The sequence below is a fragment of the Gouania willdenowi genome, chromosome 6 (genome assembly GCF_900634775.1).
Source record: "Gouania willdenowi chromosome 6, fGouWil2.1, whole genome shotgun sequence".
Classification (NCBI taxonomy): domain Eukaryota; kingdom Metazoa; phylum Chordata; class Actinopteri; order Blenniiformes; family Gobiesocidae; genus Gouania; species Gouania willdenowi.
Genome location: NC_041049.1, coordinates 70,799,486 through 70,826,792, shown reverse-complemented (window position 1 = coordinate 70,826,792; position 27,307 = coordinate 70,799,486). Strand labels below are relative to the sequence as shown.

The window sequence follows — 27,307 nt, the reverse complement described above, 5'->3', positions numbered from 1 at the left end:
TTGACACATAGTCCTCCTATCTTCAAACACAGCCGAAACCGGGAAAACCTGGTGCCTGAGCCAGAGATCCAACACTGCCACTCCCTGAATAAATATACATGAATTGAAAAAACAAGAAGACATAGTCATTGGTTGTCATTAGAACTCAACAACCTTTTCCAAAATGTTCTAAATCTAAGAAAGTAGATGTGTACCTTTAAAATGATTATTACATCAGAATATAAAATAACTAACTACCTTAAACAGTTTCTGAGAAAAGTTGTCTTATTTAAGGAGGATGAACGGATGCAGCTCAAACCTATATCTCCCTTGTGTATAATAATAATAGAAACCTATGATAACCGTATATTTGGTCATTTTCAGTTGTGGAAAATACGATGAACTCAGCTGCAGTTGAAGCTGGAAACATAGACCCTCCAAAGCCTTTTCATTGCCCTTCACCAGTTACACCAGGAACAACTCATTAACCTTTCTTACGAGGCCAAACCCAGCCTTGTAAACAACAGGATCTGATTGTACGAAGACAATGAATTCCTTCTCTTTACAACTAATAAACAGAACCAGCTAAAAACAATGTTTCACAAGCTTTTTGGTTTGAATCTAACTTTCATGGACCATACATGATTTTCTACTTCTGCAAGACTAAAAAAACAAATAAAAATTAAATGGCAATATAATGTGAAGATTTATAATGACTCCTTTGCTCCAGGACTCAACATGTAATCACCATTTGGGAAAGACCGTTAATGTTTCATATGTTTTTAGAGTCCCACAGTCTTTAGTGTAGCATGAAGAAGCTTTTTGTTTTATTTACATTGACCAGGAACAAGACTTTTTACTTCTCACAAAAACATATTCACACGCTACAGCTATCAGCTGACGCTTCAGAGATTGTCTCCCTTCTAAAATATGACTGCGTTGAAGTAGGGCTGGGCAATATGGACCAAAACTCATCTCTTAATATTTTTAGGCGGGGCTACCGGACTCTTAACACCCTCCCTTTGTTCTTCCTGTTGTTGTGTACACTAGTTATAATCTGTTATTCATGAACGGATCGGGCTGAAATGTGGTAGCTATAATCTATGGATGTGTACGCATCAACGCTCGGAGCCCGATTTTCAATTTGGGGCCAAGAAAAAAAAAAAAAAACAAACATTCTTCATTTATTTGCGAGTCAAATATTACGACGGTTGGTGGTACCAAATCAATAACAAATACCAATATATAAATGAGGCCCATTATCTCGTACGTGTCACAGGGGGCGCCAGGGGGTCCCCGGGGACCTCATTTTTCAAATGACTGCTCTGTTAGCTCTCCTTAGATGGGAATGCAGTTTGGTATGAATACTGAAGAGACGCTCGTAGCCCTTTTATTTTAAAAAATGGGGCCCGGAGGTCCACCCCCCATTTCTGGTAATTTAAAAATATAGAGGAACATAGTCATGCGATATATTGTTTCAAAGGTAATTACTATTATGCCTCACACAATTTGATTAGGGGCCCTTGGGGCCCTTTTTTTTTTGGCAATTTTCAAGAAAGTTGTTTTCTCATTGATAAGCATTATAGTCAAATATTGTGACAGTTGGTGGTACCAAATTATTGACACATACCAATAAATTAATGGGACCCATTACTCCGTATGTGCCACGGGGGCACCAGGGACTGAATTCTTGGAAACGTGGTACGTGCGATTTGGCACGGAGACGTTCCGCAGACCCAGCCGTAGTTCATCAGAACTTGTTTCTCAAAATGGTAATACAGTATACGACATAAATCAATATTTTTCACTCACTAAAATCTTACTAGAAAGACAATTCTGGGTTAACAAACAGCCGTGCCACTTTTTGTCCTATAAGGGACAGCATGTGTGAGTGAGGATGCACTAACAACTAACTCTGCTTTCATGCTGTTCTGGGAAGTAGTGAATGCAGCAACTCCTAAAATTAGTATTTTAATACCAAATAAACTATATATCAGAATTAGGACACTGTATGACTGAACTCTATGAATAATATTTAATACATTGAAGTCCAAAATGAAATGTGTGTTTTGATAGGTAGTTTAAATGTCTTTAATATGCAGATTACAAAGCATGCAGTGAAATGTATTAATGTGATGGACATTCAACACCCCAAGGTCACACCCTGACTGCCCAGTACAGGGGGGTCAAATATGGATCAGTTAGATTTCATGTTGGGTGTGGGATACATATGTATGTGTATATACGTATATATGCATATGTGTGTATCCATAAAATGAAGAGTCCGTCCTTAAGACTGCTCTACTGTAAAGTGCCTTGAGATACCATTGGTTATGATTTGGCGCTATACAAATAAAGATTGATTGATTGATTGATTGAGTAGGGCTGGGCAATATGGAAACAAAATTCCATCTCAATATTTTTTCTCAACGTGGCGATTTACGATATAAATCTCGATCATTTTAATTCAAATGAAGTCTCACCATAAAAACAATTCATGGTTAAATTTGCAGATGCAAAATGCCACACAGGCACATTTAGAAGATACTGTAAATACATAATGTGCTGCTTTTCCGCCTATAAAGGACAGCATGTGTGAGTGAGTTCTGTAGTATGTTTTTTTAGGGGAAGGTCTGGGTTAGAGCACACTGAGAAACAGGGAAAGCAGAGACTCCTAAAACAAGTGTTTTAAAACAAAATAAGCTATATTAAAAAAAAAATATATATATATATATATATATATATATACATATATATTAGGCTTGGGCAGTATCCAAATTTTGATACCGTCAAACCTCCTCCCTATTTTACCGCGGTTAGGGTTAGACTAATTAAAAAAATGTGACGTAAGGCTCAGGGTGTGTTCACGTGGGAATGCGACTGTCTGTGTGTGTACGTGTGTGTGTGTGTGTGTGTGTATTGCAGACCCTGCACAGTCACGAGGAAGTCCATTGCATTTTTATTTTTTTATGATGGTATTGAAACTGACCCAGCGGTATACAGTATTACCGTTAGAGGTGTCCTGATCCGATATTGATATCGGATATCGGTCTAACAAATATTGGATTCTATCGGACTAAAATCTAAAATCTCCGATATACATTATATTATATTTATTGAATTGTAGAATACTGTAGATATTATGTTGAAGGTTTGTTTAACATCACTTGATCAGGTGTTTTCTAACATTCCATACTACAAAATAAGTAACAAAAGTATGTATGATTTGTGCTGATATCGAATCGATATCGGTCTCGGCCAACATTCAATACCTGTATTACCGCCCAAGCCAAATATATATATATATATATATATATATATATATATATATATATATATATATATATATACATTGATATAGGTGATATTTTAATTTTCTATATCGCCAAAATGGAAAACTCAATATATCTTGAATCTCTGATATATCGCCCAGCCCTAGGCTGGAGATTATAAGTGGGGAAGCGAGCAATTTCAAAATAAATGTGCCCTAGTTTGAACTTCCATGTGTAAATGGTATGTAAGGCACCAACAATCTACAAGCAATAAGTGACTGCAGTATCAGTTACTGCAGGATCTTCATCTTTTTTTGTTGTTAACCAATTTTTTCTCCATCAGAGATATGAATTTAATTAATGCAAACACGTTTAAACTGATGAATTCAACAGAAAGATCAGTTTTCACACTAGTGTTCACAATACATACAGTAGGGCCAACTGAAACCGACTTTCCAGGGAAACAAAGCCTTGAGTGGATGAAAAATCCATCTATTCATGTTTATCAGGGCAATACAAAATTGGGTGACATTATTAATGCTGCTCTCATACATCTTCATATTACTTATAAATAATCCATGTCAGTACATGGATTTATATTTCTAAAAAATAATGTGGAAAACACAAAATTTGCACAATACTAGATTGTTGTTAGGGCTGGGCAATATATCGAGATTCAATATACGTATATAAAGTTTTCCATTTTGGCGATATAGAAAATTCCAATATTGCCTACTGTATATAAGTGTTTAATATTATTCATAGAGTACAGTCAAACAGTGTCCTTCTTTACAATGTACAATTTCTGAGACATATACTGTATTTCATACCTTATTTTGTATTAAAAAACTGCATCCTAACCCAGACCTTCCACTAAACAAGCCACACTATAGAACTCACTCGCACGTGCTGTCCCTTATAGAAGAAAAAGCCCAAAGTGGCACATATTGTGTTTGTTAGTAAATGTGCCTGTGTAGCATTTTGCATCAAACCAAGAATTGTCTTTCTGGTCAGACTTTATTGAGTTAAAAGTATTGAGATTAATATTGTAAATCGTCATTTTGAGAAAAATATTATTTTATATTATTCAAACTTTCCATCTGAATAGTGATTTTGTCTCACACTTGCAATCAAACGTTCCTAACGCTTCAGCAGAGGAAAAGCATCTCTCGAACCATCAGGTCTAACATGGTTATGGACATTAGAGCGTACTGTACGTGAGGTTACTCTCCCTCACTGAGCTGAGATCTCATTTTACAGCAGCACCACTTTGAACTCGTAGCGTTATTTGTCAAAAAAAAGCCTCCAGAATGACAACCTTGTTGCGTTCTAAGCCACATAATCTCAAAGTAGCTGAGCACAAATCCTGACATGACTCTTTCTACATCCTGGCTTGATTTGAGAGCAAGACGAGATGTGATTTATTGTATTAGTGAGATCACATCTGTGGGACATTAGTTCACTGCAGGTTGGTTTCACAAGGATTACAGAGAAGTACATAATGCTTTGAGGAGAACGTGTGTCTTTATAATCCAGATGTTACAAAGATTATCCATTTTAATGCTCACTTTCCAAACTATAATAGACCCATTTCAGATGCTCTCAGCACACGAGGGAAGACTGTACTTCCCACACATTTTCATTCATGCATATACTGTAAATATATACTGTACATCAGAATGAAGAAACCTTCAGAGAAAAACAATGATATTGAAAAGACAAAAAAGATCAGAGCCTTATGGGAATATTTTTCCAGGCTTGTGCTGACCATGACATATGTTAAACATTATCAAAAACAATAGTGCACGTATCCCCCATTACAAGTGCTTTGACTCAACATATTAGTGCTGCTTGAAATAGTTTCACCAGTTCAACCATCAGCAACGCAGTCACAGCAGAAATTCAAGCAAGTGAACAAAACCATTCATTTAATTCATGAGGAAATCAAATCAGTGTCTAAAAGCCCTCCATTTGTTGCTGCCTGCTGTCTACTAAGATGCACTTACTGGAGTTAATACTAACCTAATAAACTAGACTGTAATAGACAGGAAATAGACAGCTACAGTAAGTCAGACAAAGGAAACTCTAGCACTCATGTCTGAAAAAATTACTTTTGACAAGTAATTTTAGCACTCGGAGAGTACAACCTCCCTGACCAGTGTCTTTGTGAACGACTTTTTTTCTCAATAGCGACTAGTGACAAATGTATGGACTTTATCTTGTATTATTGGACATATTTTCTGGTGAGACTCTGACATGAACATACAGTACGTATCACTCTGTAGTGACTGTGCCGAGCAGCGCCAGAGAGCTCCCACAATGGGCTGTGATCTCAGCTGCTGCTGAGAGCAGAGTGACAACCATCACTCTGCATCCAGACTGTAAAATTAATTCACCTTAAATAAGCTTCTCTTAGGTTTACACCTAATTTATCCCGTCTGTCATCACTCTCCCTCTGACACCAGTGTCTGTGTGTGGCGGACAGTCACAGGGATCCATGAGGACACAAAGTGGTCCGTTCCTCCAGAGTATGTTTGTGCCTTTAAACTGTCGCTTCTCAACATCGGTCTGCTGTTTTAGGCTTGATTTGCCGTGTAACTGTTGTGTCTAACGCTGCGATGGAGACTTCTGCTGGAATCAATGGCATGTGAACGCGACTGACTTCAGTCGAGCAGCCAACATGGAGCACATGTTTGTAGACAGATCTGTGATTGGCTGAAGTCCAGCGTCATGCTCCTGTATACAATATGCTCAAAGATGATTATGGATTTTGGACCAAATGATCCCCCAAAAAAACTTACATACTGCAGCTTTATTAACAATGGGTTTAAATGTGTAGGCACCACTTTTCTGAAAAATCGCAGTGAAACATGCAATCTGAATCAGAACTGATTCAGATTGCATAAAGATTGGTCAATTAAAAACCAAGATATTAATTTATTTTTTAGTTTTGCCAATGATAAGAGATATGGATACTGATCGAGAAACAGTATATTCTTTTGACGTAATCCTGCAAACAAACAAACAAGTAAATAAACGGTGTTGAAAATATTACCTCTTTGGCAAAGGTGGAAAAAAAAAGTTTAAAAAGTCTTATTACAATTAGACAAGACCAACTTAAAATAAAATAAACCATTCTCTGCCTGTAACTTCAGCTTGTGCTACAAAGACAAAGTATCATAAGTCCAGCTTCTTCCACCAATTTCTCTTCTTTTTTTTTTTTTTCCTCAAAAGAATTCTTCAAAAGTCTTAAACATGTGTTTTATGTCATTCTCTGACCATGTGCTTTACTAGCACCTGCTTAAAATGTATTCTGCTAGAAACCTCATCTTAGTAAAGCAAACGTACATTTCTGTATGAAAGGAGATTTGTAATTACCAAAAGACATAAATACATAAAGGTCTTATTCAAATTAAAAATCTTGACTACTGGATATTTTAGTGATACCACACCTTGTTCTGGTATAACCATTAGAGGTTTTTATTCACACAACTAATAATAACGATGATATTAATAACAATATATTTTATTTATAAAGCACTTAAAAAGCACTCAAAGTGTGTTTTAAAAAAAGGCTTAAAATGAATGAAAAGCGTTGTTAAGACGAAAGTCTTGAAATGTATTTATATACTGTATGTATTGTATTTTACCTGATTTCCTTCGTTTGTCTCAGTATTTACGACACAACAGCCACACTTCCTGTTTATTAAGCAAACAAAGACTTCTATTAGTCTACGCTGGCCTTTCATTTCTCGCCTCAGCTCGAAACACAGAGAAAAATTATATTTTGAAAGATTAATTTTAGTTGGTCTGCAAAAAGTGGGAGGATCTTTGGTAATTGCTGTCAAATGTTACTGAGAAAGACTTTAAATCCTAGGTTGTTTCCACTTATATTGAGATCATTTGGAAAGTTAATTTAACTTCTGAGACTTTCAGGCACCAACTGATGTATGGACAACCATGTTAACCTAATGACGATGGTTTTCTATGTCACATGACCGTGGCAGCGATCAGATATCTGAGAAAAGGCTGTATTAGCTTTTAGGTCCATAAGCATTAATTACTCTTAATAACTCTGGTCCTACATCAGAACGTGCAGAAAACCAGGATAAATAAGAAGGACACAATTATAAAATCACTTAAAATTTTAAATATTTTTATATATTTTTTTACAAGATGACAAAAACAAAGACAGGCAAAGACTTGTTAATATCAGAAGAATCAGATAACCCAGTTACAATACTTTTAAGCAAAACTTGCTTCATTAAACATTATTTATCTTGTAAAAATATTCTCTCTGGATTGAATTGTTTTCACATAAAACACATTGTTAGTTTCTGCACAAATGTACCCTCACATCAACACCAGAGAACCCTCTAGAATAACACATTTATACAGGTTTGTCTGTTTTCTGCATTTTATTAATATCTTCTAAACCAAAGGTCACTAACGTTCAGGTACAGTATGTGACCTTTGCTAATAAAGCTACCAACAGAGGGTGCTAAATTAGCTATTACTGTAAAGCCATGAGTGAATACCAATGTAACAACATTTGTTTTAATGCCTCTCCAAAATAATAAGATTTTTATGCACAATGTGGTCAACTCTTATAGTTGTGACTTACTGTCAGTAATTATTTCCAGAAAACTTTTAAAAATGTACCAAAATGTTGCTTAAACCACTTCCTTCAGATACAATAATCCCAACCTGGCATCGCAGCATTCTACTATATTTGACTTTTCTCTCTCCCCTTCATGTTTTGGTATTTTCATACCAAATTCATATTGGTATTGGTATTCATAAAGTTGAAAGAAACAAGATGGATTTCAAAACGTAAGGCATAAAAAGTGCCTTACGCATAAAAAGCATTGATATTGGTGTAATAACGTAGTTAATAAATGAAGTCTTCAGAAAAGCTTACTGTATGTACAGTTTCCATCGCTGAGTGTGAATGTTTGTGTGAGGCAGTGACTTTTTAAATCAAAATTAAGTTGAAGTTGCAATATGACACTCATTATACCATCGTATGCATGTTTTGGGACAATATTATGTGAAAGATTGCATGTAAAAGCATAATAGACAAAGCAATGGAAATTTTGCCAGAAATTATAATTAATTAGCAAAAGCCAATTAAAACTAAATGGAAAACTGATGCAGAAATGGGTTATTTGAAAAATAAAATCAGATCAGAATAATTAGTTAAGCTAAAGCTCTTGTAGAAGGAAAAGCAACAGAAACTTCACCAATAGACATTTCTCAGGTGACCTTTGTAGCTAAAGAATTTAAACAAATGAAGTTCTATTCTATTTATTTAAATCCACGTGTCTTATTCTATATACTGTTTTATTTCCAGTCAATATTAATATTAATATTTATTTCGACTGTCTGCAATAAAACTGAATGAATGGTTTATTTTGCAACTGAGAAAAAAAGGCTGATTGAGCAACGTTAATGCTCAACTTGATGTGTGATATGTGACGCTTATTCTCACGGAGCGATGGAGCAATTAATGATCCGTGTAAAACTCTCTCAATAGCCAACAGCAACTTTTTTATTCATGTTGTTCACAGACAAGAGTAATTTGGAGTAATGGAGAACAATTAATCACTTTGTAACTTTAAGCCAACATTTTCACCCTGAAGAGCATAGAAAATGTCAAGTTTCGATCTTGTGACTTCGATCATACTTATTGGTATAAAAATAATCTTCCAACCATTTTTAGAAGCGGACAGACTTTATGTGGCACAAATATATATTTTGTTTCTCCAAGAAATGTACCATTTTCCTATTGGCTGAAGGAACCAAACATCAATTAATTCAACTAATCAGATCATGTTTTCCAGTGAGTTTTTAAAAACGACAAATGCATACACTTGATTATTAAAAGCTGTAAAAGGGCTGCTGTCATCATCTGTACGTTACCAGTAGAAACCATAGAGCTCTGATTTTTGTTCCACCAAAGAGCAGAAGTTTAAAGTTTTTACTGGATATCTAGTCATGTGAGAAAAGCATATATGCTTAAAGTTATTAAGTTATTCTTTCAATTTTCTATTTTGTTTCAGTTTCATCATCTTTCCCTGTTTAGATGACTTTACTGACTAATAAACGTCCAGAAATCAAACCAAACATTAAGACTAGGGCGAATCGAATCAACTACTGTTATTAATATGACATTTTATGTTTCTGATGATTTGATCATGCGTGAAAAACAGTGTGTGAATGTGTGATATTCTCCCAAAACATGCACGTGAGGCATTTCCAGGTCATCTTTGGGGCCTGATCGAAAATAAAGAGCAAAAAATGTAAATAAAAATAAAAATAAAACAGGTCAGATTGAATTCTTCGATCTGCGATCATGGAAAATCGGAGGCTCTATATGTGTAAGTGATGTAATTCACATTTTTACTCACTATGTGGAACTGCTGACTCACTGAAATATATGGATAGCTCGCTCCACCGTACAAGTCACCTCCTCAAATCTTAATGAAAAAGTGTGAAATATACCAGCAGGGAAAATACAATAATCTATTAAGCTTTTATTTTGGATGTATAAGCTGTATGTCAGTGCAAGTTTAGCTTATTTATTAGTGCTTTTACAGTATTTGGAACTCACAGTGGAGTAGAGATGTAACGATTAATCGCAAGGCAGTTAAAAATCGATTCATAGCTATCACGGTTGATATCGATTTTCTGAAAATTGAATCGCACTACTTTTTTTAAACAGCAGAGAGCGTAATATATTATCCTTCTCTTGTCCAAATGCTGAGGCGGCGGGCAGAATCTCCTACTACTTTCTTTCTGGCCGCCTTCTACTCTTAAACATGTTGATAAATGATTCATTACCCCTTTAGCACCAAAAGAATATCTGTAATATTACATGAATATCTGTAAAAGTCACGTTATTCTATTAGCTCTGTCTGATAGCATAGCATCTCTTCTTCACTGCACAGAATACCTGCATGCCAACCGACCACTGGTTACCAGCGCCCTCTGCTGGTCCAAACAAATATCTGACGTAAATACAGTGCAGACTGTTTTTTTTTTTTTAAAGTCCAATTGTTAAGGTACAAAATAAATTTTCAGTTGCACTTTTAAAAAGAAAAGAACTATTATGCAGTTTTGCATTGTTTACTATAGAACCAGAATTTAAATTAATAGACTTCTTCATTTGTATTATTCCTTTATTTATTTCATTCAAGATTTATTTTTAATTAAATTGCGTTGTTTTGAATAGTTTATCAAGGGATTCTTTTGACAATGAAAAATAAAAGGAAAACAGTACAGATATTTTTCAATCATCATTTGTCTACAGTCTCATTTTGTAAAATAAATCGTGAGAGAATCGTATCGGGAGTTGAGTGAATCGTTACATCCCTACAATGGAGGTATCCAGCAGTGGAGAAATTAACAATGTGACAGTTTGACTCTACTTTTTCCTCGATGAGAAACCACGTAACACTTCCAATTTAGTCGGAAGCAAAAAAACATTTCAAGTATTTAGCAAGAGTGAGATGATGATATAACACAGAGCAGAGCTTTATGCTGTTAGGATGTATACATGGACGTAAAAGTCCAGACGAGCATTGGTTCAAGGCACCAACTGTAAGTTTCACTGATTTACAAAGTTTCTGGAACTGTCAGTGATATTCAGTGGATCCTCATATCCATGTGACCAAATGTTTTGGAACTTTACATTAGGTCACGATTTGACCAAAGCTGCTAGGTAGAAAACCACTTTTACTAAAGCTGGACCATGAAGAAACATGAAGTATTTTTTTAACATCTATACTTTGAAGTGTTTCTGTTTAATACTTAAATTAAAAAAAACAAAAAGCAATAAAAGCATCAATGCAGATCTCCATTTCATCACTAAAATGATGGAATGCTGTAAACATAGACAGGATACAGTTGACTCAGTGTAAAATGAAGAACAAGCATTTTTAATGGTGAAACTCATGACTGGGAACTTCTGTCAAAGACGCCTCAGATCTGAGCGACTTCCTCCTTTTACTGCATTCCCATTAAAGTTAGGGATGTAACCATTCACTCAACTCCCGTTACGATTCTCTAACGATTTATTTTAAAAAATGAGACTGCAGACAAATGATGACTGAAAAATATATTTTTTAAATATTCTAAATGACAAATACTGTCCTGTTTTCTTTTATCTTTCATTGTCAAAAGAATCCCTTGATGAACTATGCAAAACAATGCAATTTAATTAAAAATAAATCCTGAATGAAATAAATAAAGAAATAGTACAAATGAAGAAGAAGTCTATTTATTTAAGTTCTGGCTCTACAGTAAACTCTGAAAAACTGCATAATAGTTCCTTTTCTTTTTAAAAGTGCAACTGAAAATGTATTTTGTGCTTTAACCATTGGACTTTAACACAAATCCCATATAAAAGAAATATTGTAAATAAACAAACTATGGCTTTCATTCACTCTCGTTTCTCCATTTCCTCTCTGTGACCCTTTGACCTTCCACACTTCTGATTTAAAACAAAATCTAAATCTTTTTATTCATCTAAATAGATAACGCCCTTTGCTGTAAAAAAACAACTTTTTTTTTTTAAAGTACTGCGAATCGATTTCAGAGTATTGATGTGAACCGTGACAACTTTGAATCGATTTTTAACTGCCTCACTATTAATATATATAGTATAGCATATACTATAGTAGCTTTAATGCTGAGCTGTATGTCTGCATTGTAATTGTTAACCAATATCAGTATGTACATATACTGTAAATGTACATAAGCCATTGCACCATAAGGCAACCTCTACTGGGCAAAAGTACATTGTAGAATATCAGTCTTCCAATGCAAGAAAATTAATTTCACAATCAAAAAGACAATCACATTATTGTATTTTCTAGTACGTCTCAATTTATCATTAAGGAAATAATATCAGGAAGATCCCAGTTCACCCACAAACTAGAACCAACTTTCATCCTCTCTTCATCAAGTCTGGTTTAGGCCTACTATGTATTTAGATTACAATGTACATTATGCAATATACATTATACATTGAGTGCTTTAATAAATCTTACTGTAGCTGGTTAATATAATAAACAGTTCTGTTAATTGTCAATCTGGTAATTGGTTGGAAAAATTTATATATAGGAATAAAAAAATTAAAAACAAACCAGAACAATCTGGTGTGTAGTAGATTGTGTTGATTTTTTTATCTGAACTCTCACGATACAACCAGTATCCTCTACGATACATCTTGTGAAATTTTATTATCACGACACCTTGATGCACAATATATTGTTCCAGCTTTAATGTATAGTGTATATACAGTATATAACAGTAAATATTGGTTTGACTGGTGTCCTACTTGTGCTGCTTTACTGACTTCTGCTTTGTCTTTTCTAGAGTTTCCAGGTTTTAAACAACATTTATGTACATCAGGTCATGCCCAAACTGGCATAGAATGTACAGAGTGGCACTTAAAACTACAGAACAGTTGCAACATGTTTTCCAATGTAACATGAATTTCATTAAATCTCTAGAAGGAGAACACATTCTGCGGAATGTGTCACTTCTCTTTCCAATGTCATGTCATTGCTCCAGGGTAAACATCAGTACTGCTCTTTCAAAGCATCGTCATTTACATACAAATCTAAAATCTCCTGCGGCAAATCCTGGTGAAGTGATGATAAAAATATGCACTTCAAAGTTTTGTTAATTATGAATTATTGAGACTGAAAGAACAAATCTCACGTGAAAATTAAATTATGTTTCAATTTTTTACCTTTTTTTTTTTAAGAAAAAAAGCAATTTGTTTCAAACCTAATTTGTTTTACATACTTTTCTTGGATTACTAATACATTTCAAAACCTGACACCATCAACCATTCCATCCTACTTTCCCACTTACAATCCCTCCTCAGTATCACTGGCGATGCCCTCACCTGGTTACACTCATACTTCACTGAAAGAAAACAATTTATCTTCATCAACAACTGCTCCTCCTCCACTGCCCCCCTGTCCCAAGGAGTCCCTCAGGGCTCTGTGCTTGATCCTCTCCTCTTTACCATCTACCTCCTCCCACTCGGTCAAATCATTCGTTGTCATGGTCACCGTTTTCACTGCTACGCCGACGACATCCAATTATACATCTCCACCAAGTCCATCACCCTAGAAACCCACTCCACACTGTCAAACTGTCTCTCTGATATCAAAGCATGGCTCTAAGAAAACTTCCTAATCCTCCTCATTGGTCCAAACAGCCTCAGACTTTCACCTCACCAATGATAACTCCACCCTATGTCCCGCCTCTCACTGCTGTAACCTTGGCATCATCTTTAATAATAATCTTTCCAACGACCACTACATCAAACAAATCATGAAAACCGCTTTTTTCCACCTCAAAAACATCATCTCTTGTCTCCGCCCTTCACTTTCCTTCCCCACCGCCAAAACTCTCATTCATGCCTTTGTCACATCCCGCCTCGACTACTGCAATCCAACCTGCACACTCCAGAATAAACTCCAATACATCCAAAACGCAGCCGCACGCCTCCTCACCCACGCCCACTGCGGTGACCATATCACCCCCTGTCCTCCACAACCTCCACTGGCTCAGGATCAACGCTTCACGCTGACTTGTTTCAGAGGAGGGCATTTCAAAAATCACACCCTCTGAAATGCACACAGTACAGTATGCGATTACAAAAAGGTGTAAGCTAGCGGTAGCACCTGCTGTTCATGTAAAACACACAAAAAAAGCTAATAAAGGATTCAATGTGAACATTAAGTTGGACCTCACTGCATTGGAAAACAGAAAAAAAACATGCATGTATTGAATAAAATCCATAGGTTGTGACATTACAGTGAAATGTATCAAGAATTCCATATGTGACCAAATTAATGCTTTTCAAATAAATACTTAATATTTCCAAAAAAGCACTGTTCTGTTATGTTCTGTTTTTTTCCTTTTCTGCTTTTACAAAAGGCTGGTGTAGTTATGATCATTAGATTATTTTCTAAAATCGTTCAGCCCTAATCTGGAATCACTGGTTGTTGAATTACAATGGACAGAAAATTCTTCTCTGAGTGACACCAAAGTTCCGGTCAATAGGTCAAAACCCTGCAGCAGAGTGCTGGATTTATACTCCAGTGTGAGGCTTCCATTCACACTGCTCCACATCACTCTCCCCATCTGTACCAACACGGGGCCAAACCCAGGCCTGACATATTGTTGAAGTAATCCAACCGGTCATTTTAAGTCTTTGCCCATCTGCCTGCAGGGTTTCCTAACTGACAGACCTAAACATGTAGAGGTTAATGGTCCTGATCTCTATAAACATTGTTTCAAAGATCATTCCTCAGGTATGTTTCTTTCTCTCGGCTGGCTTGGAAGCTTGTACACAAACAAAAACAGTGAAAAACTACCTTCAGATGTTTTCTGTCAGTATTTCACTGTAAGTAGTGAGTCTTTCTGGCTCTTGTCAACAAACATTTTCCTCTGTAATCTGCAGTTAGACACTGTAGTGGATGAGTGCAGCAGTCAGTCCTGCATGTGAATCTAATGAAACACAACAAACACGAGGCCTGGGCTCAGCGACTAAGCAGAAATGAAGTTATTTTGACCAGTCTGCATTTTTTAGTTTTCTTTCATCATTTTATTGATAAGATTTCTTACATATCTATTATTATGCATGACAACATGTCAGACCTGTGACTATTTATTTCAAAGCCTTTCACAAAAACATCTTGCAACACTAGGTTAACACAGTGGTCTGGTGCTCACAGCATGTCATCATTATTGTCATACAACCTAGGGCTGAGCGATATGGACCATAACTCATATCACAATATTTTTTTCTCAAATTGTCAATATACGTTATAAATTTCAATAATTTTAATTCAAATTAAGTATAACCTAATAACTGTGAGTTAAATTTGCTGATTTTGCATTTTCTCCTCTAAGGGACAGCACGTGTGAGTGAGTTCTGTAGTGTAGCTTGTTTAGGGAAAGGTCTGGGTTTGGACGCACTCAGTTGGATAGGTCTAATTTTTAGACTCTAATAATCAATGTCTTTTAAAATGAAAAGCCTGTTTTTCTCAAAAATGAAGTTTACAATAGGGCTGAATGATTTTGGAAAATAATCTAATTGAGATTTTTTTCCTCAATATTGCGACTGCAATTTAATATGCGATTATTTTTTTCAAGGGCCTCTTGTTCATGTATTTTTTCAATGAACACGAGCAATAAATCAATCTGTTTCATAATAAACAATTTCAGATTTAGTTAAACTTAAATAATAATAACAATAAATATGAAATGTAAATTTTAAAGCACAAATTACAACATTAAAGCAAACAAATCTGTGTCTTAGGGATGGGTATACTACTACTCTTATCGATCCAGTATTTTATCGATACCTTACTTCTGGTGTTCTTCCGTTTGCTAGACATTCAACCACTCAATTTACTGCAAAAAATATGGGAAATTATATAATCTGAAAACATGTAGCTGAGGTTTTAATCCAATGTTATTATAACAATGTTTTCCATATTTTCCCATGAAGTGATTCCAACCCAAGTTGACATGTTATGTTTTTTACTTGTATTTTTTGCTTGGATACAAATATTTACATGTGGATATGATAGTTATTTAAAATTACTCCCAATGTGCATTTTTTCCCCATTAAATATTTCCCATGAAAAGGTTTTGAACATTCTTCGATTATTTTAAGTTTCCCACAGAAATTTACTGGAATGTTCATTTTGCAACCGTATTTAAAATATCATTAGGGGCCTATAATGAAACTAACTCCCTTTCCAAAGACTTGTTGAAAGATGTACAGCCAGGCATGAGCACAGAATGAAATATGAGTCTAATGACAATTACCAGAACAAAAATGATTACCAGCAAAGCTGGGGGGAAATTTACTGGCTCTGCACTTGACTTCAGAGAGCTTTAATGAATCATACATCCATGGAAGTCATACATAACAAATGATCAAATGAGCCAAAGCAGCCTGGACGGAACGAGATGTCTTTGATGTTGAGCATATTAGATTAAACTGCACCGACACAGTTCACAGTACATCACCTTGGGTAACGCTGCACTACTTTGCTTTTCTATTGTTAGTCAATTAGTTCATTTTTTTTTTTTTTTTTTTTGCCACAGGTAAATTTGATCTATAAACAGTCACACCTTTGTTATCTAATCTAAGTCTACAGATGTGCAAACCTCCACATCCTCCTTTCTTTCCGACCGTTACAATCTTCCCTGGTGGACTGTTTAACTCCAACCTCATGCCCACCCACACCAGGACACAGCCTGGCGCGTCACGGCTTTAACACCTGCTGGGTACGTGTGCCATCTCCATAAGGTGTGTCTGCTGTGGCACACAGTTAAGTCTGCAACAATCACACCAACTAAAGGCAAGTTTAACTAAAGGCCAAAAAACTCATGCGTAAAAATATTCTGGTTTGACTTGTCCCAAAACTCATACGTAAAAGTAGTCATGAATTATAATTGAAAAGACAATTAAGCGTGGGAAGTTTGGCCCAAATTGCGTTAACTGAAAGAGAAAATAAATCACAGCCTCTTTAAGACACACAATGTGTTAAAACAGGGATGCGCTCAGTGCACGAGCGCCAGTAAAGAAGGATTTGACAGGAGCACAAATCGTGCGTAAAGGGCGCATTTCAGGTCCACTTCAACACAACCGGGTGTAGCCAGGCTTCTGTCTGCGTCTTGGTTAAACCAATGCAGCGGTTCTAAATTCAAGTAAATGCAACACCAAAACCCCCTCCCCAGCCCAAATGAACAGCCACTTACTTTTGACTTCTTCATATGGAATGACAGGAGTAAATCCACGGTGCGCGAAAGCCTATTTTATTTTACTTCTACGGGAAGGAAATGGGTTGTCATCCTCCTGTGTGCACATACCCAACGCCTTAGGTCAGCAGACGCCAAAACAAAGGAAAAAGCCTCACAAAGAAGACATGGAATCAAACAACGTGTTGTCTACTTGCTATGACACACAGTCATCCTGACCACAGCGTGAGGAGCAGAACAGCATGGAGAGGGAGGGAGGGAAAGGAGGGACCTTTATACGGTGCGTAAAAACGGAGCCGCCTCCTCGACTGGGACCATAAAGCTGAGAATAACAGACATGCGCGCGCTTTGGAGGGAAAGGACTGTACTTTACTACTGAATCCTTATTTTACATACACACAGTTACGTTTAACTGCAGGTGTTTAACGTTGATTGATTTACTCAGAAAATCTCAGGTTAATAAATGCGTGTTCATTTACTCATCATAGTATTTTTCAGTCAAGTAAAATTCTTGTTTTACATTTATTCACCAGTTTTATCTTTTTCCCACCAGGGGAGCCCACAACACCTCATATCTAACTTCTCTAACAGTTCATTTCAATTGCCTTATTTTTAAGTGCCTAAAGCCCTTTCAAAATGTTTAAATTGATTGAATTACATTTTTAAAATGCCAAAGTACCAACCAACTTTAAAAGATTACAAATTAAAAAATCAATTAAAATCAACATCCCACAGCAAATGTTTGGGTGCAGTAATGTGTAGTCAGGGTGGGCAAGATAGGCAGTGCCTACCCAAGGCATACCTGTCAAGTTTTGGATTTGAAAGGGTAAATTTTCTGGCGCCCCCCACCCCCCAACCAAGCTCCAGTATCCCTTATATTTTAAGATAGATGTACAATAAATCTAAAATACCCACTTGTCAACCACTTACTAAATACAATAATGTGATTAGAATCTGGTAGGTCGACCTTTATTAACATTAAAATGCTGTGAACATTCCTACTAGGGCTGGTGATATGAACCAAAACTCATATCTCAATATATTTTCTCACAATGGTGAAATATGATATAAATCTAGATAATTTTATTAAATAAAGTCTGACCAGAAAAACAATTCTGGATTAAATTTGCTGATTAGCAAACAGCTGATCAATATGTGTCACTCATTAATCATCAAACTGAGCTTTACATGTTGTTCTGAGAAGTAAAAGCAGCGACTCCTAAAACTAGTATTTTGATACATAATAAGATATAATATATATATATATGAAATAATACAGTTTTCTATATCATCAAAATAGAAAACTCGATACATCTTGAATCTCGATATATCGCCCAGCCCTAATTCCTAAATTATAAAACAGCCTAAATAAAAACATAAATGTGTATATGAAGCACACGTGTTTATTTAATATACTTACAGTTTATATACAAGTCAACACGTTGCATATTTATTATTAATTTCACATTGTTTATCTTTAAGTTAGACATTAACATTTTATTTTATTATATATTTTATTATAATTTCTCATACTCACTCATGTGGTTCTCTGGTATTCACTAATGACTTATTAAACACATTTATTACAGACTTTACATTATTTAACACTTTATAAACAGTGTATATTTGTGGAGCTTGTGATTGGATGATTTTTCATGGTGACTTACGTGGTTCCTTCTGCTGTGGTAGACGTTAAAATATCAGTTATTAATCTAACAGAACGTGTAACTGTGTCACATCCTGATGGTCTTTAGGAAGATAAACTCTATGTTATATTTCACAACATATTTACACCAGTTCTTTGTTTTTATCACCAGAACATCTTCATTCATCTTTCTTCTGAGTTGTTTCCGAGTTTGTTGCCGCTCTCGTCACTAATATCACGGGAACTTCCACTCAGGCCATTTCAGGTGACAGTTCTCACAAGGCTAGTGACGGCGTTCAGTTTAATAAGGCATCTTTGAATTATTATTACATTAAAATGCGGGTTATTTACGGGAAAATACTGATACGGGAAGATGGCGGGAAAGAGGGGTAAAATACGGGAGTTTCCCGGCCAAAAGGGGATACTTGACAAGTATGACCCATGGGTGTATTGATATTTTGATTATTTGTTTTAATTATAATATAATTGTAAATTATTTATTTTTCCATTTCTGATGCCTACAGTACCTATAAGTTTGAAAGTGTCAGTATTTTGTGCTTGTCATAGTCCAAATAACTAAACATCGCTATTTCCTGGTATAGCAAAGACGCTGCACAGTCTCACTACGCTGTAAGGCAGGAGGAGGAGTCAGGAGGAGGCCACACCCTCTCCCAAAAGCACATTGCTGCTCTGCCTCTGTTTCCATAGAGTGTTTTCATGCTCAGTCAGTTCCCCAAGATGACAACCATTTACGTAAAAAGGCAGCTCTTTTGGACGTAACCGTGCTATGCTAAATGCTATACATACCTTCACAGTGCATTAGTGAATTGATCCAGCATAGCCGCTACAGCTGCTACGTTCTCTAGCTAGTGGGCGGGATAACACTACAGTCAGGATGACAGCGCTAGAGATGATAAAGAAACTTTCTTTTGAGGAAAAACGACAGCTTTTAAAAGATGGAGACCAACACCTGAGTTACCAGAGCTTCAGCAAAAACAACAAGAGCAGGAGTTGGAGTTAAAGGACTTACTCAACATCCCACAGTGATGACCACGTGGATTCCAACCAGTGAACCTCCGATTAAAAGCCTGCTTCCTTAATCGTTTATTGGCTGAAGAAGTTAAAAAAGAAAAGAAAAGGAAGACAGAAGGATTCTTGGTAAAAGTCAGACACTCACTGTCTCTAAAGGACTGCAGACGCTGGTTCTTTGTACCTCTCTGAAATACACAAAAGACATCTTTGTAAGTCACTTCACTTTACCAGTACACATTGAAAAAAAGCTACTTACAAAACTTAGAAGAGAATCATTTTTACATGAAACAAGTCATTCACAGAGTGCTACACAAATAAAAAGCTTGTATCCTGATAAATAAGATACTGTAGCTACTGAAGAAGATTGTGTAGAAAGAATGTGATTAGACACTGTTTACTCGTGACTTGTTCCTATAAGCAGCATGTCTCACACATACTAACACTTATTTAATACGAACAGGATATAACGTACATGCATTGAGCTAACTAAGTCTATATTGTTCACATTGCTATAATAATGCAATAGAATACAAATGTATTAACCTTATATAGTGTCACAGCAGCAGCAAATACACAACAGCTAATCTCACAACCAAACACTAACCAAGACTAAATATAATATAAAGCACAAATAATCTGAATATATAGACACATGAACACAATACAGTTGCACATACTGTACATATATATACACATATATCTATACTACTGCTCATTAGATCAGTGGTTCTCAAACATTTTTGGCTCAAGTATCCTCTTTCTCTTATTTCTGAATCCAAGTCCCCCCTTAGTCCGACTACAACATTTTGCTTAGAAAACTATTTAAAACAACTATAGATAATCCTGAAGTCAACTACCAGCTTTATTTTTACAGTAAATTCAAAACCTACTTATTTGCTACATCGTATACCGTATAATAGCGTTAACCTAACCACTTGGAACAAAGCTCTAAACCTAAAAATAGGAACTAAAAACTATATTATAGTAGAACACCAACATTCTATTCAAACACAGCTCAACCATCTACACATACTGTAGCTCTAATGGGCTGCAACAGGTGAAGTCCAGTCAGACACAGTAGTATTGCCGGGTTGTAGCTAACCCCCACTTTTGTTCCTCGTTGTCGACCCATCCGAGCGGTGGATTTAGGGGTATTAAAACATGTGCAAATGTCACATCATGTGTTAATAAGGGGTACAAACTCCAGGGAATCAGGACTGCACGTCTTCAGCGCATCACAATCATTTAGTGCGTTTCCCTCTGATGAATATGTAAAGTAGGCGAATCTCACAAGTGCAGCAAAAAAATGGGAGGAGGAGATGCAATTAAATGAATGCAGTGGGCGCGATGCAATTCATCAAATCTGGAACTGTTTGTAGTGATTATTTTAGCACCGGAAAATAGTAAGAATGACAAACAGGTGCAAACACACACGCAGAGATCAGCTGCAGTAAATGTTTACACAAAACACCTCAGAGATGGAAAAAAAGACTCCAGTTAATCTTTCTAGTATAAGAAAATAATTTAAATAAAACAATTCAAACAAGTCAATGTTAACACCCACTGAATAAGAAAATGCAGATTTACATGTGTGTGAGGGAGAGAAACAGCTGGACAATCAGTCCAGTTGTTTCCAGTGGAGTCCAGTGGCTGCAGTGGAGAGAGGATGCTGTGTGCGAAGATCCATGGATGTCTCAGACCTCAGGAGATCATCTTCAAATGGTGCTGATCGACTGATTGACAGACTATGTTGCTGCATTAACTCAGATCAATGACATCAACAGATCAATAAAACAGTTTCTGCCTAAATCCGCCTGTTTTAAGAGCAAAGTTACAGGACCTAGTGGAGCACCCACATTAAATAAGGGGGAAAAAAATATCATTAAGTAAGTATATCATAAAGTTGTTGTTGTATTTTTTTTTTGTTTTTTTTAAACAAACATTTTTATTTGTTTATTTAGTTTTCTACATTATTAAATGTTTGTGCAGCAGACAGAGAAGTCCATCTGCCTCCAATTGAACTTCTTCAGATGTCATTTTGTGCTTCTGTGCACTCACCTCTCCTCACTGAACAAGCAAAATGTTCATTTAAATAGGGCGGTCTCAAACACGTCAATACGCGCACCTTACGCCACAATGTTAGTGAATTCCCCACAATAGGTGAAGAAACGCACCTGGTTTAGGGTTTCAGATCTTAGTGAATCCACCCCTCACTGCTTACACACTATTTATACTGATGTCCACCTCATACTCATTATCATTCCACTTACACATAGTTTAGCACCAGGTGTTTCCATGCAGGCACACCTGATAATACTGTATCGTGTTTTTCTGCAGTCAGTGCCTTCTCCTCGTCCTTCTCTCTCTGCTCTGTTTCAGGTGTCGTGAAGCTGATGATCTGTGGTTCACGGCTAAACTATTCTGGAAAACTCTGATGTTCTATCTCACTATCCTGTTCTGTTAGTCCTTCTGTTCAGTAACCCCAACCAGTCGACGCAGATGGCTGCCACCTCTGAACCTGGTTGTAACAGAGATACAAGGGAGTTGTTTCTTCCCACTGTCACTAAATGCTTGTTCATGTGACTCTTGTTGGGTTTTTTCTTAACTTTAACTTATTTGTGTAATCATCCTAGTAAGAACAGAATCAGTCTCTCAAATTTCTTTATAATATGAGAGGTGAGGGCTACAGGTCTTTAGTCACCAGGTTCAGTAGGGTGTTACTTCTTAGGAATGGGGACTAAGCAGAATGTTTTCCATAGTGATAGGATTTTTGCAGATTCAAGCCAAAATGACACAGGTATGTTAGGATGTCACACAGCTGGATGGAGCAGGACTTAAGCAGACCAGATGCTTTCTTCGGTTTGTTCAAGTCTCTCCATTTTTTCTTCAATCTTCACCCTTAGTTTCCTCTGTAGAGATTAGAGATACAACCTGTAAGTCTTTCTAATGTCATCTCCTTGTCTGTCAGGTCGAAAAACTCCTGATGGTGACAGTTATGTAGGAGGCAGAGAGATGCACCACGTTGTGATCCGCTGCACCAGGAGGAGGAAGTCAAGTGTAAATGTATGTATCTCTCACGTTTGCCTATAAAAGGTCCGTCTTGTCACCTTTTGTTGGAAAATACACTAACTTTTTGAAGGAGGGCAGCATATTGGAAAGAGTACACATGGTTAAAATATCCAGACGTGATTACAAGTAAGTCCAATTTAGCCTCTGGTCTTGCAACAGTTTCAGTGTTGAAGGTGCAATGTAAACAATTATGATGTTGGCCTCTGTGAACTCATGAGGCAGATATTACGATCTCAGACTAACTGTCTGGAGACCAATATCCTTCCTGCAAAACTGTTCATAATAGCAGCATGTGAAGGTTTACATCACATTATCTGCGTTTCCATTACTGTTGGAAATGCACAAAATCTAAATAGTGCAATAAAAACTGGAATTGGAAAAAGCACTTAAATATCACAAAAAGTTTTTATGGTTTCACAAGGAGGTATTTCAAACATTTTGATATGGAATTGTGTCGCAAAAGCGCAATGGAAAAAGTTTTTCCGCAATTACACGTCATAGAACGTGACGTATCTGGTCACATGACCACTTCTCTCCGAGTAAACATGGCGTGGTACGTGTAAACAGAAAAAGAGACCGGGACATTTTATAGCATTAGATTTTAAAATTATTACTGCCACATTAGACGTGAAACAACAAAGAATACAGAATGTTATAAGGAGGTTCTGAGCGTCCATCCAGTAAAGTCTCACGGGACGAGATTTCACAAGAGTTACGAGGCTCCTGCCCAACACAACATTCAATGCGCGTTCAAAGCGCAATCATACTTTATCAACATTTAGAAATTTTGCTTTTATTTTGCAAAAATCTGTAATGAAACCCAGCTAGTGATAGTAAAAAAGTCTCTGCTTATCGCTCACTTCACTGTCCCTGTCTTTACGTATTATTTAAAAGCCGCTCACACTGATGTTACTGCCTGGGATTAAATTCGTCCACTATGTCTCCATAAAACAAATCCTTTTGGCTCCTGATGGGGGTTTTAACCTCCTTCATCTTATTGACTTTTGAGAAAACATTGACTCTGACAAAATCCTGTCTATAACACATTATCCAGGGTTTCTTCCTCTGCCTCTGGCTCCGTTTCACGTATGCACACATCCCTTAGTGCCTCCTCTATAAAAACTATAAAACTACTACTTAACTACTATGAATAAAGTAAAAATCAAGTATTAAAAATACATAAACACTGCAAAAATTTGAGAGCTGCTGTAACAGGCTGCGTCATGAACCATGGTAAAAAGCCTCAGTGACAATATACATGACATGTTTTTAGTGTTTGCATTATGTTTTACTTTTTCTACTGGTGGCAGTTAGATTGGAAACCCAACTAAGGCTTGTGGAGGCTAGTAGTCCAACTTACTGATCTTTATTATAAGACAGCTCAACGTTAAGAATGCATTCTTCAACTCGGAGCAGGGGGCTTGTGACTTCTCTGCTATGCATTTGAAACTGAGCTTGATGTGCTCAAAGAAACAGGCTGAATCAAAGAATCAAAGGATGCTTTGAGACACCGAATTTGGTTTTTCAGGGAATTGTATTTTTCTAAATATACCCACTACTGTTCACTTCCCCCCAACGTTTATTTGCATGCATTTCCAATCACAAAATCCACAGTCGAATCAACTACATTTCTATTTGTAACGGCTTCTGATGCTTGTTCAGTGCTTTCATGTTTATCCTGCACCTTTCTTTTTGTCTGCCATGCTCCCTCAGTCAACTGAGCTGGTCAGCATACCCAGATGTACTCTCAGAAACAGCCTGTTCATGACAGCGACTTTTTGGACTGCTGAAATTCAGGACAACTGATGCATTGGATTTGTCCTGCATTCACCACCACACTTTAAATATTTAAACATCGGTTTGCACTTCCACCCTTTTCCACCCACCAATGATCACATAAGTAACACCTAATGCGGAATGATTTAAAGGTCCAGTATTATGCTATTTTTCACCCACCTCCATTTGTTCTAAAAACAAAAAAATGTATCTTGATTTGAATGACATCCCATAATTTCAGACCAAAATAATTGGAAAGTGTTTTCAATCTGGTTTTAAAAAGTAACTAATGACTCCTTATAGCCTCAAACAGAAGTGTTTTTTTCTTAAATTCTGATTGTCTTAGATCTCAGTGCAGAATTTGCTATAGTTGCACATGATTTATGGCCTCAAAGACGTGCAAGTGTTATTGGGATAAAAGGAACAGTACAAGGGTGACAAAGTCATTAATAAAGACTCCTCAGTGCTCAGAACTCCTCGTGATTCATTGAGTTACACAAGGTTGTTTTTTAATACCATCACTTTTCACATTTTATGCCTGAACTGGGCAACATTATATGGAAACACAGTAAATTATCAATAATAAGCAGATTCATTTATCTCTGAAATCAGATGAAACACATCAGTTTTTAAAACAACAGGCATCTGTTTAACATAAAAGGTTTGCCAAAATGTATTATATTTTAAATAAAATAACACCAATAAATTAAATTTAAAAAAATCTCTGGTTCTAAGTATAGCTAAATGTATAACTCAAAAACAGTGCCAAATGTGCCATAAGGGTAACATTATAATAGGTATAGAAACAACAACCTGAACCATAGAAAGTGGCTTTGATATAGCACGACTAAGAACATATGGATTATGTTCAATGTGCCATAAAACAGAAATAAAAAAATAATCACTAAAAACAATAATTTACTATGTAGCGGTTGGGCGTTAAATATACCTAAGTACAAGTAAAATCACTGGTGTGTGTGTGTGTGTGTGTGTGTGTGTGTGTGTGTGTGTGTGTGTGTGTGTGTGTGTGTGTGTGTGTGTGTGTGTGTGTGTGGTGTGTGCTTTGATAATCTCGAAACAAAAAACCATACACACAACGACTTTGTCCCACAGTCAGAAATGAATATTCACTAATACAAATTTCACAGTGAACCGAGGGGGAAAATGAGCAAATGAAACAAATTTCACTCACTGTGAGGTGGAGGTATTAATTGTTGAGGTGGAGGTATTAATTGTTGAGGTGGAGGTATTAATTGTTGAGGTGGAGGTATTAATTGTTGAGGTGGAGGTATTAATTGTTGAGGTGGAGGTATTAATTGTTGAGGTGAACACACACAGAAGAGCGTAATTTGGTGACACAGTGAACATTTCAAATGATAGAAAGGCACATCACGTTGCGTTGCCTCAGAGCGTCAGACTGTGACTGAGGTTAAAAAGATGATGTTAAAATGTGAATCACTCTCCATAGGAAGAACGTCTGTTCAACAGGGCGCACCGGAGCTCAGCCTCACAGGCAAAAAGCTGGAGGATCAGTGGGGAACCCCTCTGTGTTATAATGGAGGCTGAGCGGGACACAGATGAACTATATGCAACAGAAGGATGGGATTAAATTATATTTCCTTGTTTGAAATAGTAAAAATGAACAGGTAGTAAAAATATGTGTACCCTTCGTTCTGTGGTTATTTCGTTTTAAAACCAAATCAACAAATAAACGGTGTGGTTATTTTGTTTTACTGACTTAAAACCAAAACAGGAATACAGAAAAACAAAAAACAAAACAAGCAGCATTTTTCTGTTTTAAAATTAAATCTTTTGTTTGTAGGATATTTGGATATTTACGGGGAAACTAGGACGAGAGCTTCATGTTTTAATCTCAGCACACAGAGTGGACCCACAGACGGGGGCGGACTTTTATTGTGCTGCGTTTGATAAAATGATCTTGTATCATGTTGTCCACCTCACACCGATGGTAAAGAGGCGTAATATGTGTGTTGATGACGTTTAGTTATAGAGTTATTGATGCTGGAAGTCTGAATCTGTGAATATCTGCCAACTTCACCTAACAGTAGGGATGTAACAATCCACTCAACTCCCGATACGATTCGATTCACGATACTGGGTTCACGATACGATTCTCTCACGGTTTATTTTACAAAATGGGACTGTACACAAATGATCACTGAAAAATATTCCTTTATTTTTTTTGGAAAAATAACTTGAAAATACTGCATTATTTTCCTTTTATTTTTCATTGTCAAAAGAATCCCTTGATAAACTATTCAAAACAATGCAATTTAACTTAAAATGAAGAAGAAGCCTATTAATTTAAATTCTGGTTCTATAGTAAACAATGCAAAACGGCATAATAGTTCTTTTTCTTTTTAAAAGTGCAACTGAAAATGTATTTTAATAATCTAGAAAACCTTGTTAAATCCCTTTCTGATCAACTGGACTGGCTTTGATATGTATCATATAATAATCCAAACTTTAGATGAGTAATATACTTTGCCTCGTGTTAATAGGCCTGAAGTGCAAAGGGTTCCTGTGGTAACTTATTGTTGGGCTCATTCACACGGCAATCGGTGCCATGACTAGGCAAGTTCTACACCTAAAGTCAGGATGGTTTGGCTATCGTGAGTGGAACTTTGCTGTGCTTGTACACACCAGTACAGCCGATTAGAAGAGTTTGGCCAGAGCACCGCCGAGTTGGAACACTTGGTTGCCCATGCAC

General features: G+C 36.4%; 1 protein-coding gene across 1 annotated transcript in view; it reads right to left on the bottom strand.

Annotated features, from left to right (window-relative positions):
- The window catches only part of kitlga (kit ligand a), a 40,059-nt gene extending 22,771 nt beyond the window's left edge, over positions 1 to 17,288 (bottom strand). The window contains exon 1 of the mRNA XM_028451699.1: positions 17,055 to 17,288. Coding sequence (XP_028307500.1) covers positions 17,055 to 17,069 — 15 coding nt within the window. The 5' untranslated portion in view covers positions 17,070 to 17,288. The remainder of the gene's footprint in view (positions 1 to 17,054) is intronic.
- Positions 17,289 to 27,307: the final 10,019 nt, after the last annotated feature.